The sequence below is a fragment of the Leptodactylus fuscus genome, unplaced genomic scaffold (genome assembly GCF_031893055.1).
Source record: "Leptodactylus fuscus isolate aLepFus1 unplaced genomic scaffold, aLepFus1.hap2 HAP2_SCAFFOLD_82, whole genome shotgun sequence".
Taxonomy (NCBI): domain Eukaryota; kingdom Metazoa; phylum Chordata; class Amphibia; order Anura; family Leptodactylidae; genus Leptodactylus; species Leptodactylus fuscus.
In genome coordinates, this window is record NW_027440861.1 from 155,699 (window position 1) to 173,337 (window position 17,639).

A 17,639-nucleotide genomic window follows, 5' to 3' on the forward strand; every position below is an offset into this window, starting at 1 on the left:
CTCTGAGCCGGTACGATGGTGGTAGTAGTAGTATTCCCTTGGGGACCTCTCCTCTCTGAGCCGGTACGATGGTGGTGGTAGTAGTAGTATTCCCTTGTGGACCTCTCCCCTCTGAGCCGGTGTGATGGTGGAGGTAGTAGTATTCTCTTGGGGACCTCTCCTCTCTGAGCCGGTGTGATGGTGGTGGTAGTAGTAGTATTCTCTTGGGGACCTCTCCCCTCTGAGCCGGTGTGATGGTGGTAGTAGTAGTATTCCCTTGTGGACCTCTCCCCTCTGAACCGGTGTGATGGTGGAGGTAGTAGTATTCCCTTGGGGACCTCTCCCCTCTGAGCCGGTGTGATGGTGGTGGTAGTAGTATTCCCTTGGGGACCTCTCCCCTCTGAGCCGGTGTGATGGTGGTGGTAGTAGTATTCCCTTGGGGACCTCTCCTCTCTGAGCCGGTGTGATGGTGGTGGTAGTAGTATTCTCTTGGGGACCTCTTCTCTCTGAGCCGGTGTGATGGTGGTGGTAGTAGTATTCTCTTGGGGACCTCTCCTCTCTGAGCCGGTGTGATGGTGGTGGTAGTAGTAGTATTCCCTTGGGGACCTCTCCCCTCTGAGCCGGTGTGATGGTGGTGGTAGTAGTAGTATTCTCTTGGGGACCTCTTCTTTCTGAGCCGGTGTGATGGTGGTGGTAGTAGTAGTATTCTCTTGGGGACATCTCCCCTCTGAGCCGGTGTGATGGTGGTTGTAGTAGTAGTATTCCCTTGGGGACCTCTCCCCTCTGAGCCGGTGTGATGGTGGTAGTAGTAGTATTCCCTTGGGGACCTCTCCTCTCTGAGCCGGTACGATGGTGGTAGTAGTAGTATACTCTTGGGGACCTCTTCTCTCTGAGCCGGTGTGATGGTGGTGGTAGTAGTATTCTCTTGGGGACCTCTCCTCTCTGAGCCGGTGTGATGGTGGTGGTAGTAGTAGTATTCTCTTGGGGACCTCTTCTCTCTGAGCCGGTGTGATGGTGGTAGTAGTAGTATTCTCTTGGGGACCTCTTACTCTCTGAGCCGGTACGATGGTGGTAGTAGTATTCTCTTGGGGACCTCTCCTCTCTGAGCCGGTGTGATGGTGGTGGTAGTAGTATTCTCTTGGGGACCTCTCCTCTCTGAGCCGGTGTGATGGTGGTGGTAGTAGTATTCTCTTGGGGACCTCTCCTCTCTGAGCCGGTGTGATGGTGGTAGTAGTAGTAGTAGTATTCTCTTGGGGACCTCTCCCCTCTGAGCCGGTGTGATGGTGGTAGTAGTAGTATTCTCTTGGGGACCTCTTACTCTCTGAGCCGGTACGATGGTGGTAGTAGTATTCTCTTGGGGACCTCTCCTCTCTGAGCCGGTGTGATGGTGGTGGTAGTAGTATTCTCTTGGGGACCTCTCCTCTCTGAGCCGGTGTGATGATGGTGGTAGTAGTAGTATTCTCTTGGGGACCTCTCCTCTCTGAGCCGGTGTGATGGTGGTAGTAGTAGTAGTATTCTCTTGGGGACCTCTCCTCTCTGAGCCGGTACGATGGTGGTAGTAGTATTCCCTTGGGGACCTCTCCTCTGAGCCGGTGTGATGATGGTGGTAGTAGTAGTATTCTCTTGGGGACCTCTCCCCTCTGAGCCGGTGTGATGGTGGTGGTAGTAGTAGTATTCTCTTGGGGACCTCTCCTCTCTGAGCCGGTGTGATGGTGGTGCTAGTAGTAGTATTCCCTTGGGGACCTCTTCTCTCTGAGCCGGTGTGATGGTGGTGGTAGTAGTAGTATTCTCTTGGGGACCTCTTCTCTCTGAGCCGGTGTGATGGTGGTGGTAGTAGTAGTATTCTCTTGGGGACCTCTCCCCTCTGAGCCGGTGTGATGGTGGTGGTAGTAGTATTCTCTTGGGGACCTCTTACTCTCTGAGCCGGTGTGATGGTGGTGGTAGTAGTATTCCCTTGGGGACCTCTCCTCTGAGCCGATGTGATGGTGGTGGTAGTAGTAGTATTCTCTTGGGGACCTCTTACTCTCTGAGCCGGTGTGATGGTGGTGGTAGTAGTATTCCCTTGGGGACCTCTCCTCTGAGCCGATGTGATGGTGGTGGTAGTAGTAGTATTCTCTTGGGGACCTCTCCTCTCTGAGCCGGTGTGATGGTGGTGGTGGTAGTAGTAGTATTCCCTTGGGGACCTCTCCTCTGAGCCGATGTGATGGTGGTGGTAGTAGTAGTATTCTCTTGGGGACCTCTCCCCTCTGAGCCGGTGTGATGGTGGTGGTAGTAGTATTCCTTTGGGGACCTCTCCTCTCTGAGCCGGTGTGATGGTGGTGGTAGTAGTATTCTCTTGGGGACCTCTCCTCTCTGAGCCGGTACGATGGTGGTAGTAGTAGTATTCTCTTGGGGACCTCTTACTCTCTGAGCCGGTGTGATGGTGGTGGTAGTAGTAGTATTCTCTTGGGGACCTCTCCTCTCTGAGCCGGTGTGATGGTGGTAGTAGTAGTATTCTCTTGGGGACCTCTCCTCTCTGAGCCGGTGTGATGGTGGTAGTAGTAGTAGTATTTCCTTGGGGACCTCTTACTCTCTGAGCCGGTGTGATGGTGGTAGTAGTAGTATTCTCTTGGGGACCTCTCCTCTCTGAGCCGGTACGATGGTGGTAGTAGTATTCCCTTGGGGACCTCTCCTCTCTGAGCCGGTGTGATGGTGGTGGTAGTAGTAGTATTCTCTTGGGGACCTCTCCTCTCTGAGCCGGTGTGATGGTGGTAGTAGTATTCTCTTGGGGACCTCTCCTCTCTGAGCCGGTGTGATGATGGTGGTAGTAGTAGTATTCCCTTGGGGACCTCTCCTCTCTGAGCCGGTACGATGGTGGTGGTAGTAGTAGTATTCTCTTGGGGACCTCTCCCCTCTGAGCCGGTGTGATGGTGGTAGTAGTAGTATTCTCTTGGGACCTCTTACTCTCTGAGCCGGTACGATGGTGGTAGTAGTATTCTCTTGGGGACCTCTCCTCTCTGAGACGGTGTGATGGTGGTGGTAGTAGTATTCTCTTGGGGACCTCTCCTCTCTGAGCCGGTGTGATGATGGTGGTAGTAGTAGTATTCTCTTGGGGACCTCTCCTCTCTGAGCCGGTGTGATGGTGGTAGTAGTAGTAGTATTCTCTTGGGGACCTCTCCTCTCTGAGCCGGTACGATGGTGGTAGTAGTATTCCCTTGGGGACCTCTCCTCTGAGCCGGTGTGATGATGGTGGTAGTAGTAGTATTCTCTTGGGGACCTCTCCCCTCTGAGCCGGTGTGATGGTGGTGGTAGTAGTAGTATTCTCTTGGGGACCTCTCCTCTCTGAGCCGGTGTGATGGTGGTGCTAGTAGTAGTATTCCCTTGGGGACCTCTTCTCTCTGAGCCGGTGTGATGGTGGTGGTAGTAGTAGTATTCTCTTGGGGACCTCTTCTCTCTGAGCCGGTGTGATGGTGGTGGTAGTAGTAGTATTCTCTTGGGGACCTCTCCCCTCTGAGCCGGTGTGATGGTGGTGGTAGTAGTATTCTCTTGGGGACCTCTTACTCTCTGAGCCGGTGTGATGGTGGTGGTAGTAGTATTCCCTTGGGGACCTCTCCTCTGAGCCGATGTGATGGTGGTGGTAGTAGTAGTATTCTCTTGGGGACCTCTTACTCTCTGAGCCGGTGTGATGGTGGTGGTAGTAGTATTCCCTTGGGGACCTCTCCTCTGAGCCGATGTGATGGTGGTGGTAGTAGTAGTATTCTCTTTGGGACCTCTCCCCTCTGAGCCGGTGTGATGGTGGAGGTAGTAGTATTCCTTTGGGGACCTCTCCTCTCTGAGCCGGTGTGATGGTGGTGGTAGTAGTATTCTCTTGGGGACCTCTCCTCTCTGAGCCGGTACGATGGTGGTAGTAGTAGTATTCTCTTGGGGACCTCTTACTCTCTGAGCCGGTGTGATGGTGGTGGTAGTAGTAGTATTCTCTTGGGGACCTCTCCTCTCTGAGCCGGTGTGATGGTGGTAGTAGTAGTATTCTCTTGGGGACCTCTCCTCTCTGAGCCGGTGTGATGGTGGTAGTAGTAGTAGTATTTCCTTGGGGACCTCTTACTCTCTGAGCCGGTGTGATGGTGGTAGTAGTAGTATTCTCTTGGGGACCTCTCCTCTCTGAGCCGGTACGATGGTGGTAGTAGTATTCCCTTGGGGACCTCTCCTCTCTGAGCCGGTGTGATGGTGGTGGTAGTAGTAGTATTCTCTTGGGGACCTCTCCTCTCTGAGCCGGTGTGATGGTGGTAGTAGTATTCTCTTGGGGACCTCTCCTCTCTGAGCCGGTGTGATGATGGTGGTAGTAGTAGTATTCCCTTGGGGACCTCTCCTCTCTGAGCCGGTACGATGGTGGTGGTAGTAGTAGTATTCTCTTGGGGACCTCTCCCCTCTGAGCCGGTGTGATGGTGGTAGTAGTAGTATTCTCTTGGGACCTCTTACTCTCTGAGCCGGTACGATGGTGGTAGTAGTATTCTCTTGGGGACCTCTCCTCTCTGAGCCGGTGTGATGGTGGTGGTAGTAGTATTCTCTTGGGGACCTCTCCTCTCTGAGCCGGTGTGATGATGGTGGTAGTAGTAGTATTCTCTTGGGGACCTCTCCTCTCTGAGCCGGTGTGATGGTGGTGGTAGTAGTAGTAGTATTCTCTTGGGGACCTCTCCTCTCTGAGCCGGTACGATGGTGGTAGTAGTATTCCCTTGGGGACCTCTCCTCTGAGCCGGTGTGATGATGGTGGTAGTAGTAGTATTCTCTTGGGGACCTCTCCCCTCTGAGCCGGTGTGATGGTGGTGGTAGTAGTAGTATTCTCTTGGGGACCTCTCCTCTCTGAGCCGGTGTGATGGTGGTGCTAGTAGTAGTATTCCCTTGGGGACCTCTTCTCTCTGAGCCGGTGTGATGGTGGTGGTAGTAGTAGTATTCTCTTGGGGACCTCTTCTCTCTGAGCCGGTGTGATGGTGGTGGTAGTAGTAGTATTCTCTTGGGGACCTCTCCTCTCTGAGCCGGTGTGATGGTGGTAGTAGTAGTATTCCCTTGGGGACCTCTCCTCTCTGAGCTGGTGTGATGGTGGTAGTAGTAGTATTCTCTTGGGGACCTCTTACTCTCTGAGCCGGTGTGATGGTGGTGGTAGTAGTATTCCCTTGGGGACCTCTCCCCTCTGAGCCCGTGTGATGGTGGTGGTAGTAGTAGTATTCTCTTGGGGACCTCTTACTCTCTGAGCCGGTGTGATGGTGGTGGTAGTAGTATTCCCTTGGGGACCTCTCCTCTCTGAGCCGGTGTGATGGTGGTGGTAGTAGTAGTATTCTCTTGGGGACCTCTCCTCTCTGAGCCGGTGTGATGGTGGTGGTAGTAGTAGTATTCTCTTGGGGACCTCTCCTCTCTGAGCCGGTGTGATGATGGTAGTAGTAGTATTCTCTTGGGGACCTCTTCTCTCTGAGCCGGTGTGATCGTGGTGGTAGTAGTAGTATTCCTTTGGGGACCTCTCCTCTCTGAGCCGGTGTGATGGTGGTGGTAGTAGTATTCTCTTGGGGACCTCTCCTCTCTGAGCCGGTACGATGGTGGTAGTAGTAGTATTCTCTTGGGGACCTCTTACTCTCTGAGCCGGTGTGATGGTGGTGGTAGTAGTAGTATTCTCTTGGGGACCTCTCCTCTCTGAGCCGGTGTGATGGTGGTAGTAGTAGTATTCTCTTGGGGACCTCTCCTCTCTGAGCCGGTGTGATGGTGGTGGTAGTAGTAGTATTTCCTTGGGGACCTCTCCTCTCTGCGCCGGTGTGATGGTGGTGGTGGTGGTGGTGGTGGTGGTAGTAGTAGTATTCCCTTGGGGACCTCTCCTCTCTGAGCCGGTGTGATGGTGGTAGTAGTAGTAGTATTTCCTTGGGGACCTCTTACTCTCTGAGCCGGTGTGATGGTGGTAGTAGTAGTATTCTCTTGGGGACCTCTCCTCTCTGAGCCGGTACGATGGTGGTAGTAGTATTCCCTTGGGGACCTCTCCTCTCTGAGCCGGTGTGATGGTGGTGGTAGTAGTAGTATTCTCTTGTGGACCTCTCCTCTCTGAGCCGATGTGATGGTGGTGGTAGTAGTATTCTCTTGGGGACCTCTCCCCTCTGAGCCGGTGTGATGGTGGTAGTAGTAGTATTCTCTTGGGGACCTCTCCTCTCTGAGCCGGTGTGATGGTGGTAGTAGTAGTATTCCCTTGGGGACCTCTCCTCTCTGAGCCGGTGTGATGGTGGAGGTAGTAGTATTCTCTTGGGGACCTCTCCCCTCTGAGCCGGTGTGATGGTGGTGGTAGTAGTAGTATTCCCTTGGGGACCTCTCCTCTCTGAGCTGGTGTGATGGTGGTGGTAGTAGTAGTATTCTCTTGGGGACCTCTCCCCTCTGAGCCGGTGTGATGGTGGTAGTAGTAGTATTCTCTTGGGGACCTCTCCTCTCTGAGCCGGTACGATGGTGGTAGTAGTATTCCCTTGGGGACCTCTCCTCTCTGAGCCGGTGTGATGGTGGTGGTAGTAGTAGTATTCTCTTGTGGACCTCTCCTCTCTGAGCCGATGTGATGGTGGTGGTAGTAGTATTCTCTTGGGGACCTCTCCTCTCTGAGCCGGTGTGATGGTGGTGGTAGTAGTAGTATTCCCTTGGGGACCTCTCCTCTCTGAGCCGGTGTGATGGTGGTAGTAGTAGTATTCCCTTGGGGACCTCTCCTCTCTGAGCCGGTGTGATGGTGGTGGTAGTAGTATTCTCTTGGGGACCTCTCCTCTCTGAGCCGGTACGATGGTGGTAGTAGTAGTATTCTCTTGGGGACCTCTTACTCTCTGAGCCGGTGTGATGGTGGTGGTAGTAGTAGTATTCTCTTGTGGACCTCTCCTCTCTGAGCCGATGTGATGGTGGTGGTAGTAGTATTCTCTTGGGGACCTCTCCCCTCTGAGCCGGTGTGATGGTGGTAGTAGTAGTATTCTCTTGGGGACCTCTCCTCTCTGAGCCGGTGTGATGGTGGTAGTAGTAGTATTCCCTTGGGGACCTCTCCTCTCTGAGCCGGTGTGATGGTGGTGGTAGTAGTATTCTCTTGGGGACCTCTCCTCTCTGAGCCGGTACGATGGTGGTAGTAGTAGTATTCTCTTGGGGACCTCTTACTCTCTGAGCCGGTGTGATGGTGGTGGTAGTAGTAGTATTCCCTTGGGGACCTCTCCTCTCTGAGCCGGTGTGATGGTGGTGGTAGTAGTAGTATTCCCTTGGGGACCTCTCCTCTCTGAGCCGGTGTGATGGTGGTGGTAGTAGTAGTATTCTCTTGGGGACCTCTTACTCTCTGAGCCGGTGTGATGGTGGTAGTAGTAGTATTCTCTTGGGGACCTCTCCTCTCTGAGCCGGTACGATGGTGGTAGTAGTATTCCCTTGGGGACCTCTCCTCTCTGAGCCGGTGTGATGGTGGTGGTAGTAGTAGTATTCTCTTGTGGACCTCTCCTCTCTGAGCCGATGTGATGGTGGTGGTAGTAGTATTCTCTTGGGGACCTCTCCCCTCTGAGCCGGTGTGATGGTGGTAGTAGTAGTATTCTCTTGGGGACCTCTCCTCTCTGAGCCGGTGTGATGGTGGTAGTAGTAGTATTCCCTTGGGGACCTCTCCTCTCTGAGCCGGTGTGATGGTGGTGGTAGTAGTATTCTCTTGGGGACCTCTCCCCTCTGAGCCGGTGTGATGGTGGTGGTAGTAGTAGTATTCCCTTGGGGACCTCTCCTCTCTGAGCCGGTGTGATGGTGGTGGTAGTAGTAGTATTCTCTTGGGGACCTCTCCCCTCTGAGCCGGTGTGATGGTGGTAGTAGTAGTATTCTCTTGGGGACCTCTCCTCTCTGAGCCGGTACGATGGTGGTAGTAGTAGTATTCTCTTGGGGACCTCTTACTCTCTGAGCCGGTGTGATGGTGGTAGTAGTAGTATTCTCTTGGGGACCTCTCCCCTCTGAGCCGGTGTGATGGTGGTGGTAGTAGTAGTATTCTCTTGTGGACCTCTCCTCTCTGAGCCGGTGTGATGGTGGTGGTAGTAGTATTCTCTTGTGGACCTCTCCTCTCTGAGCCGGTGTGATGGTGGTGGTAGTAGTATTCTCTTGTGGACCTCTCCCCTCTGAGCCGGTGTGATGGTGGTGGTAGTAGTAGTATTCCCTTGGGGACCTCTCCTCTCTGAGCCGGTGTGATGGTGGTGGTAGTAGTAGTATTCTCTTGGGGACCTCTCCCCTCTGAGCCGGTGTGATGGTGGTAGTAGTAGTATTCTCTTGGGGACCTCTCCTCTCTGAGCCGGTGTGATGGTGGTAGTAGTAGTATTCTCTTGGGGACCTCTCCTCTCTGAGCCGGTGTGATGGTGGTGGTAGTAGTATTCTCTTGGGGACCTCTCCTCTCTGAGCCGGTGTGATGGTGGTGGTAGTAGTATTCTCTTGGGGACCTCTCCTCTCTGAGCCGGTGTGATGGTGGTGGTAGTAGTATTCTCTTGGGGACCTCTCCCCTCTGAGCCGGTGTGATGGTGGTGGTAGTAGTATTCCCTTGGGGACCTCTCCTCTCTGAGCCGGTACGATGGTGGTAGTAGTATTCCCTTGGGGACCTCTCCTCTGAGCCGGTGTGATGGTGGTGGTAGTAGTAGTATTCTCTTGGGGACCTCTCCCCTCTGAGCCCGTGTGATGGTGGTGGTAGTAGTAGTATTCTCTTGTGGACCTCTCCTCTCTGAGCCGGTGTGATGGTGGAGGTAGTAGTATTCCCTTGGGGACCTCTCCCCTCTGAGCCGGTGTGATGGTGGTGGTAGTAGTAGTATTCTCTTGGGGACCTCTCCTCTCTGAGCCGGTGTGATGGTGGTGGTAGTAGTATTCTCTTGGGGACCTCTCCCCTCTGAGCCGGTGTGATGGTGGTGGTAGTAGTAGTATTCTCTTGGGGACCTCTCCTCTCTGAGTCGGTGTGATGGTGGAGGTAGTAGTATTCCCTTGGGGACCTCTCCTCTCTGAGCCGGTGTGATGGTGGTGGTAGTAGTATTCCCTTGGGGACCTCTCCCCTCTGAGCCGGTGTGATGGTGGTGGTGGTGGTAGTATTCTCTTGGGGACCTCTTCTCTCTGAGCCGGTGTGATGGTGGTGGTGGTAGTATTCTCTTGGGGACCTCTCCTCTCTGAGCCGGTGTGATGGTGGTGGTAGTAGTAGTATTCCCTTGGGGACCTCTCCTCTCTGAGCCGGTGTGATGATGGTGGTGGTAGTAGTATTCTCTTGGGGACCTCTTACTCTCTGAGCCGGTACGATGGTGGTAGTAGTATTCTCTTGGGGACCTCTCCTCTCTGAGCCGGTGTGATGGTGGTGGTGGTGGTGGTAGTAGTATTCTCTTGTGGACCTCTCCCCTCTGAGCCGGTGTGATGGTGGTGGTAGTAGTAGTATTCTCTTGGGGACCTCTCCTCTCTGAGCCGGTGTGATGGTGGTGGTAGTAGTATTCTCTTGGGGACCTCTCCTCTCTGAGCCGGTGTGATGGTGGTGGTAGTAGTAGTATTCTCTTGGGGACCTCTCCTCTCTGAGCCGGTGTGATGGTGGTGGTAGTATTCTCTTGGGGACCTCTTACTCTCTGAGCCGGTACGATGGTGGTAGTAGTAGTATTCTCTTGGGGACCTCTTACTCTCTGAGCCGGTGTGATGGTGGTGGTAGTAGTAGTATTCTCTTGGGGACCTCTCCTCTCTGAGCCGGTGTGATGGTGGTGGTAGTAGTATTCTCTTGGGGACCTCTCCTCTCTGAGCCGGTGTGATGGTGGTGGTAGTAGTAGTATTCTCTTGGGGACCTCTCCCCTCTGAGCCGGTGTGATGGTGGTGGTAGTAGTAGTATTCTCTTGGGGACCTCTTACTCTCTGAGCCGGTACGATGGTGGTAGTAGTAGTATTCTCTTGGGGACCTCTTACTCTCTGAGCCGGTGTGATGATGGTGGTAGTAGTAGTATTCTCTTGGGGACCTCTTACTCTCTGAGCCGGTGTGATGGTGGTGCAGGCATGACTCAGGTGTCCAGGATGCAGTGAACCAGGTAACTGTTTCTTACCTGACATGAGGAGCAGCAGCGGTCGCTTGCAGATAGGAGTAGTAGTGCACAGTTCCATCCTCCTGCCTTGGTTGTAGGAGGCTGCTCAGAGGTGTTACAGGCTCGGGGATTTAAGTCCACAACTCCTCCTCCTCTCGTACCACTCCCCACCTGGGATGTTGGTGGATGTTGAGGTGTTGGAACTGCACAGGGTGACTGCTACTACTAGACTGGTCTTCAACAGTCTCCAGAAAGACTATAGTCTCCTATAACCCCGCCCACTGACCTGTGATTGGCCAGGGCTGAACCAAGGCAAGGGTTTTGAACTGTGAAGGGGGAAAAATAACAAGGAAAAGCACAACAGACAAACAGCAGAAGTAGCGGCACTCCAGGATGCTGCACCGGGACCTGCCTATGTGCTGCCTATAATTTGGTGCATGTAAGACCTGGTGATAAATGGAACACGGCATTCAGATCTGGTTGTGGACACTTTGGGTACTTAGTCATGTCTTTTGGACGGTGTAACGCAGCCGCCACCTTTCAGCATTTCATTGATGACATCTTCTGCTAGATCAGCTTGTAGTCATTTATCTGGATGATATACTAATCTCCTCCGACTCTGAAGAAGAATACCGAAACCATGTCAGAGTTGTGCCACGGCGTCTTCTTGGGTTCTGTTCTTTCTACTGTAGGACAGCGGGTGGACTTCTGTAAGATTCCAGCAATCACTGACTGGCCAACCCCACGGAACGTGAAAGAGGTCCAGGGCTGGTGGGATTTGCTCGTTCCTACAGATGGTTTATTAAGAATGTTTCAGCTCTAACCGCACCAATCCATTAACCAGGACAAGGGGAAGAGCAATGGTTTGGCCTTCTCAAGCTCAGGATGTCGTCCTTTGTCTAAAGACCAAATTGACCCCAACCCCTTTCCAGACTCGCCCTGACCCTGAACTTGTCTTTATCGTTGCTGCTTCTGACTGTGCCGTAGGGGCAATTCTATCACTAAGAACTGGAGGGGAGGACTTGCTGCGTCCTTGTGCTTATTATTCTAGAAGATTGACCTTCTCAGAGAAGAATTGTGATGGAGGACACCAGGAGCTTCTGGCCATCGTTGCTGATTTTCAGGAGTGGCCCAGCAGATAGTGGAGCTATTGGACCATCGTCAGAGCTGCTGAATGTTTGTCTCCCCGTCAAGCTCGGTGGGTCTGATACTGACCAAATTTCATCTTGTGATCTCTTATAGACCTGGCTCCGAAACGGAAAAGCTGCCGCCGTATCCAGACTGTTCTCTAATGGCTCCCCACCACCTGCCCCACCAACTACCATTCTGTCAGATTCCAATCTTGTGGGGTCATTACTAACCAGGATCTGCTGGAAGAGATAAGAGCGGGATAGGAGACCGATCCGGTTCTTCTGAATCCCCCAGATGACGGATCCTGTACAATGTGTAGGGACTCGTACACGTTGCATTTATGTGCCAACGACTAAGAGAAGTCCAGTTTATTTCTGACTCCGAGCAGCAGGTCACGTTCAGAAGACAAAAGAACTTGTGTCCCTTCATTGGTGGCCTAATGATTAAGAGGACGTGAAGGAATGTTTCTTCTTGTAATAAAACTCCTCGCGCTCCGCCAGCGCCTCTTTGCAGCGTCTTCAATGACTTCCCCTTCTTGGGGGTTCTTATCTAGGGACTTTATTGTATTTCCTGCCTCTAAAGGGAAAAATGCCATCTTACTTGGGGCTGACCGACTGACCAAAGCAGCTCACTGTATCCCAGGTTCTGGTATGGAGCTGAGCTGCAGTAATAGTGCCCGACCGCTATACAGTGTGTGGAGCTGAGCTGCGGTAACAGTGCCCGACCGCTATACAGTGTGTGGAGCTGAGCTGCGGTAACAGTGCCCGACCGCTATACAGTGTGTGGAGCTGAGCTGCGGTAACAGTGCCCGACCGCTATACAGTGTGTGGAGCTGAGCTGCGGTAACAGTGCCCGACCGCTATACAGTGTGTGGAGCTGAGCTGCGGTAACAGTGCCCGACCGCTATACAGTGTGTGGAGCTGAGCTGCGGTAACAGTGCCCGACCGCTATACAGTGTGTGGAGCTGAGCTGCGGTAACAGTGCCCGACCGCTATACAGTGTGTGGAGCTGAGCTGCGGTAACAGTGCCCGACCGCTATACAGTGTGTGGAGCTGAGCTGCGGTAACAGTGCCCGACCGCTATACAGTGTGTGGAGCTGAGCTGCGGTAACAGTGCCCGACCGCTATACAGTGTGTGGAGCTGAGCTGTGGTAACAGTCCCTGACCGCTATACAGTGTGTGGAGCTGAGCTGCGGTAACAGTGCCCGACCGCTATACAGTGTGTGGAGCTGAGCTGCGGTAACAGTGCCCGACCGCTATACAGTGTGTGGAGCTGAGCTGCGGTAACAGTGCCCGACCGCTATACAGTGTGTGGAGCTGAGCTGCGGTAACAGTCCCTGACCGCTATACAGTGTGTGGAGCTGAGCTGCGGTAACAGTGCCCGACCGCTATACAGTGTGTGGAGCTGAGCTGCGGTAACAGTGCCCGACCGCTATACAGTGTGTGGAGCTGAGCTGCGGTAACAGTGCCCGACCGCTATACAGTGTGTGGAGCTGAGCTGCGGTAACAGTGCCCGACCGCTATACAGTGTGTGGAGCTGAGCTGCGGTAACAGTGTCCGACCGCTATACAGTGTGTGGAGCTGAGCTGCGGTAACAGTGCCCGATCGCTATACAGTGTGTGGAGCTGAGCTGCGGTAACAGTGCCCGATCGCTATACAGTGTGTGGAGCTGAGCTGCGGTAACAGTGTCCGACCGCTATACAGTGTGTGGAGCTGAGCTGCGGTAACAGTCCCTGACCGCTATACAGTGTGTGGAGCTGAGCTGCGGTAACAGTCCCTGACCGCTATACAGTGTGTGGAGCTGAGCTGCGGTAACAGTGCCCGACCGCTATACAGTGTGTGGAGCTGAGCTGCGGTAACAGTGCCCGACCGCTATACAGTGTGTGGAGCTGAGCTGCGGTAACAGTGCCCGACCGCTATACAGTGTGTGGAGCTGAGCTGCGGTAACAGTCCCTGACCGCTATACAGTGTGTGGAGCTGAGCTGCGGTAACAGTGCCCAACCGCTATACAGTGTGTGGAGCTGAGCTGCGGTAACAGTGCCCGACCGCTATACAGTGTGTGGAGCTGAGCTGCGGTAACAGTCCCTGACCGCTATACAGTGTGTGGAGCTGAGCTGCGGTAACAGTGCCCGACCGCTATACAGTGTGTGGAGCTGAGCTGCGGTAACAGTGTCCGACCGCTATACAGTGTGTGGAGCTGAGCTGCGGTAACAGTGCCCGACCGCTATACAGTGTGTGGAGCTGAGCTGCGGTAACAGTGCCCGACCGCTATACAGTGTGTGGAGCTGAGCTGCGGTAACAGTGCCCGACCGCTATACAGTGTGTGGAGCTGAGCTGCGGTAACAGTCCCTGACCGCTATACAGTGTGTGGAGCTGAGCTGCGGTAACAGTGCCCGACCGCTATACAGTGTGTGGAGCTGAGCTGCGGTAACAGTGCCCGACCGCTATACAGTGTGTGGAGCTGAGCTGCGGTAACAGTCCCTGACCGCTATACAGTGTGTGGAGCTGAGCTGCGGTAACAGTGCCCGACCGCTATACAGTGTGTGGAGCTGAGCTGCGGTAACAGTGTCCGACCGCTATACAGTGTGTGGAGCTGAGCTGCGGTAACAGTGCCCGACCGCTATACAGTGTGTGGAGCTGAGCTGCGGTAACAGTGCCCGACCGCTATACAGTGTGTGGAGCTGAGCTGCGGTAACAGTGCCCGACCGCTATACAGTGTGTGGAGCTGAGCTGCGGTAACAGTGTCCGACCGCTATACAGTGTGTGGAGCTGAGCTGCGGTAACAGTGCCCGACCGCTATACAGTGTGTGGAGCTGAGCTGCGGTAACAGTGCCCGACCGCTATACAGTGTGTGGAGCTGAGCTGCGGTAACAGTGTCCGACCGCTATACAGTGTGTGGAGCTGAGCTGCGGTAACAGTGCCCGACCGCTATACAGTGTGTGGAGCTGAGCTGGGGATTGGGGGGCGTGGGGCTCTGGGGATTGGGGGCCCTGGGGTTTGGGGGGCCCCTGGGGATTGCCTTCCTGCTCTGCTCATGACTCTCAGCTATTCTTCCTTCCAGAAACATCCCCACTTCTTCCAGTCCGTGTTCTCACTGTCCAGCAGTCCACGCTCTCTGCAACACCTGTGCCGCTGCGCTCTGCGCTCCCACCTGGAGGGACGACTCCCAGAGACTCTGCCACAGATCCCCCTGCCCGCCCCACTCTTACAGTTTGTACTGCTTGGATTCGAAGGGGTTTTGTACTGATATATGTGCTGGGGGAGGGGGGGTGGAGCCGCCCCAGGGTGTACATCATGTACATGTGATAGGGGGGTAGAGACGCCCTGGGGTGTACATCGTGTACATGTGATGGGGGGTAGGGCCGCCCTGGGGTGTACATCGTGTACATGTGATGGGGGGTAGAGACGCCCTGGGGTGTACATCATGTACATGTGATAGGGGGGTAGAGACGCCCTGGGGTGTACATCGTGTACATGTGATGGGGGGGTAGAGACGCCCTGGGGTGTACATCGTGTACATGTGATAGGGGGGTAGAGACGCCCTGGGGTGTACATCGTGTACATGTGATAGGGGGGTAGAGACGCCCTGGGGTGTACATCGTGTACATGTGATGGGGGGGTAGAGACGCCCTGGGGTGTACATCGTGTACATGTGATGGGGGGGTAGAGACGCCCTGGGGTGTACATCGTGTACATGTGATGGGGGGGTAGAGACGCCCTGGGGTGTACATCGTGTACATGTGATGGGGGGTAGAGACGCCCCGGAGGATATATCAGGTACTGATACATTTGCTGGGGGAGGGGGGGTGGAGCCGCCCCAGGGTGTATATCATGTACATGTGATGGGGGGGTAGAGACGCCCTGGGGTGTACATCGTGTACATGTGATGGGGGGTAGAGACGCCCTGGGGTGTACATCGTGTACATGTGATGGGGGGTAGAGACACCCTGGGGTGTACATCGTGTACATGTGATGGGGGGTAGAGACGCCCTGGGGTGTACATCGTGTACATGTGATGGGGGGTAGAGACGCCCTGGGGTGTACATCGTGTACATGTGATGGGGGGTAGAGACGCCCTGGGGTGTACATCGTGTACATGTGATGGGGGGTAGAGACGCCCTGGGGTGTACATCGTGTACATGTGATGGGGGGTAGGGCCGCCCTGGGGTGTACATCATGTACATGTGATAGGGGGGTAGAGACGCCCTGGGGTGTACATCGTGTACATGTGATGGGGGGGTAGAGACGCCCTGGGGTGTACATCGTGTACATGTGATGGGGGGGTAGAGACGCCCTGGGGTGTACATCGTGTACATGTGATGGGGGGTAGAGACGCCCTGGGGTGTACATCGTGTACATGTGATGGGGGGTAGAGACGCCCTGGGGTGTACATCGTGTACATGTGATGGGGGGTAGAGACGCCCTGGGGTGTACATCGTGTACATGTGATGGGGGGGTAGAGACGCCCTGGGGTGTACATCGTGTACATGTGATGGGGGGTAGAGACGCCCTGGGGTGTACATCGTGTACATGTGATGGGGGGTAGGGCCGCCCTGGGGTGTACATCGTGTACATGTGATGGGGGGTAGAGACGCCCTGGGGTGTACATCGTGTACATGTGATGGGGGGTAGAGACGCCCTGGGGTGTACATCGTGTACATGTGATGGGGGGGTAGAGACGCCCTGGGGTGTACATCGTGTACATGTGATGGGGGGTAGAGACGCCCTGGGGTGTACATCGTGTACATGTGATGGGGGGTAGAGACGCCCTGGGGTGTACATCGTGTACATGTGATGGGGGGTAGAGACGCCCTGGGGTGTACATCGTGTACATGTGATGGGGGGTAGAGACGCCCTGGGGTGTACATCGTGTACATGTGATGGGGGGTAGAGACGCCCTGGGGTGTACATCGTGTACATGTGATGGGGGGTAGGGCCGCCCTGGGGTGTACATCGTGTACATGTGATAGGGGGGTAGAGACGCCCTGGGGTGTACATCGTGTACATGTGATGGGGGGGTAGAGACGCCCTGGGGTGTACATCGTGTACATGTGATGGGGGGGTAGAGACGCCCTGGGGTGTACATCGTGTACATGTGATGGGGGGTAGAGACGCCCTGGGGTGTACATCGTGTACATGTGATGGGGGGTAGAGACGCCCTGGGGTGTACATCGTGTACATGTGATGGGGGGTAGAGACGCCCTGGGGTGTACATCGTGTACATGTGATGGGGGGGTAGAGACGCCCTGGGGTGTACATCGTGTACATGTGATGGGGGGTAGAGACGCCCTGGGGTGTACATCGTGTACATGTGATGGGGGGTAGGGCCGCCCTGGGGTGTACATCGTGTACATGTGATGGGGGGTAGAGACGCCCTGGGGTGTACATCGTGTACATGTGATGGGGGGTAGAGACGCCCTGGGGTGTACATCGTGTACATGTGATGGGGGGGTAGAGACGCCCTGGGGTGTACATCGTGTACATGTGATGGGGGGTAGAGACGCCCTGGGGTGTACATCGTGTACATGTGATGGGGGGGTAGAGACGCCCTAGGGTGTACATCGTGTACATGTGATGGGGGGTAGAGACGCCCTGGGGTGTACATCGTGTACATGTGATGGGGGGTAGAGACGCCCTGGGGTGTACATCGTGTACATGTGATGGGGGGTAGAGACGCCCTGGGGTGTACATCGTGTACATGTGATGGGGGGTAGAGACGCCCTGGGGTGTACATCGTGTACATGTGATGGGGGGTAGAGACGCCCTGGGGTGTACATCGTGTACATGTGATGGGGGGGTAGAGACGCCCTGGGGTGTACATCGTGTACATGTGATGGGGGGTAGAGACGCCCTGGGGTGTACATCGTGTACATGTGATGGGGGGGTAGAGACGCCCTGGGGTGTACATCGTGTACATGTGATGGGGGGTAGAGACGCCCTGGGGTGTACATCGTGTACATGTGATGGGGGGTAGAGACGCCCTGGGGTGTACATCGTGTACATGTGATGGGGGGGTAGAGACGCCCTGGGGTGTACATCGTGTACATGTGATGGGGGGGTAGAGACGCCCTGGGGTGTACATCGTGTACATGTGATGGGGGGGTAGAGACGCCCTGGGGTGTACATCGTGTACATGTGATGGGGGGGTAGAGACGCCCTGGGGTGTACATCGTGTACATGTGATGGGGGGGTAGAGACGCCCTGGGGTGTACATCGTGTACATGTGATGGGGGGGTAGAGACGCCCTGGGGTGTACATCATGTACATGTGATGGGGGGTAGGGCCGCCCTGGGGTGTACATCGTGTACATGTGATGGGGGGTAGAGACGCCCTGGGGTGTACATCGTGTACATGTGATGGGGGGTAGGGCCGCCCTGGGGTGTACATCGTGTACATGTGATGGGGGGGTAGAGACGCCCTGGGGTGTACATCGTGTACATGTGATGGGGGGGTAGAGACGCCCTGGGGTGTACATCGTGTACATGTGATGGGGGGTAGAGACGCCCTGGGGTGTACATCGT

General features: G+C 54.9%; 1 protein-coding gene across 2 annotated transcripts in view; it reads left to right on the top strand.

The window, feature by feature from the left end:
• ASB10 (ankyrin repeat and SOCS box containing 10) overlaps positions 1–14,510 on the top strand; it is a 102,329-nt gene extending 87,819 nt beyond the window's left edge. For both annotated transcript variants that reach the window (XM_075262038.1, XM_075262039.1), the window contains exon 5: positions 14,180–14,510. In XM_075262038.1, the coding sequence (XP_075118139.1) occupies positions 14,180–14,365 (186 nt within the window). In that variant the 3' untranslated portion in view covers positions 14,366–14,510. The remainder of the gene's footprint in view (positions 1–14,179) is intronic.
• Positions 14,511–17,639: the final 3,129 nt, after the last annotated feature.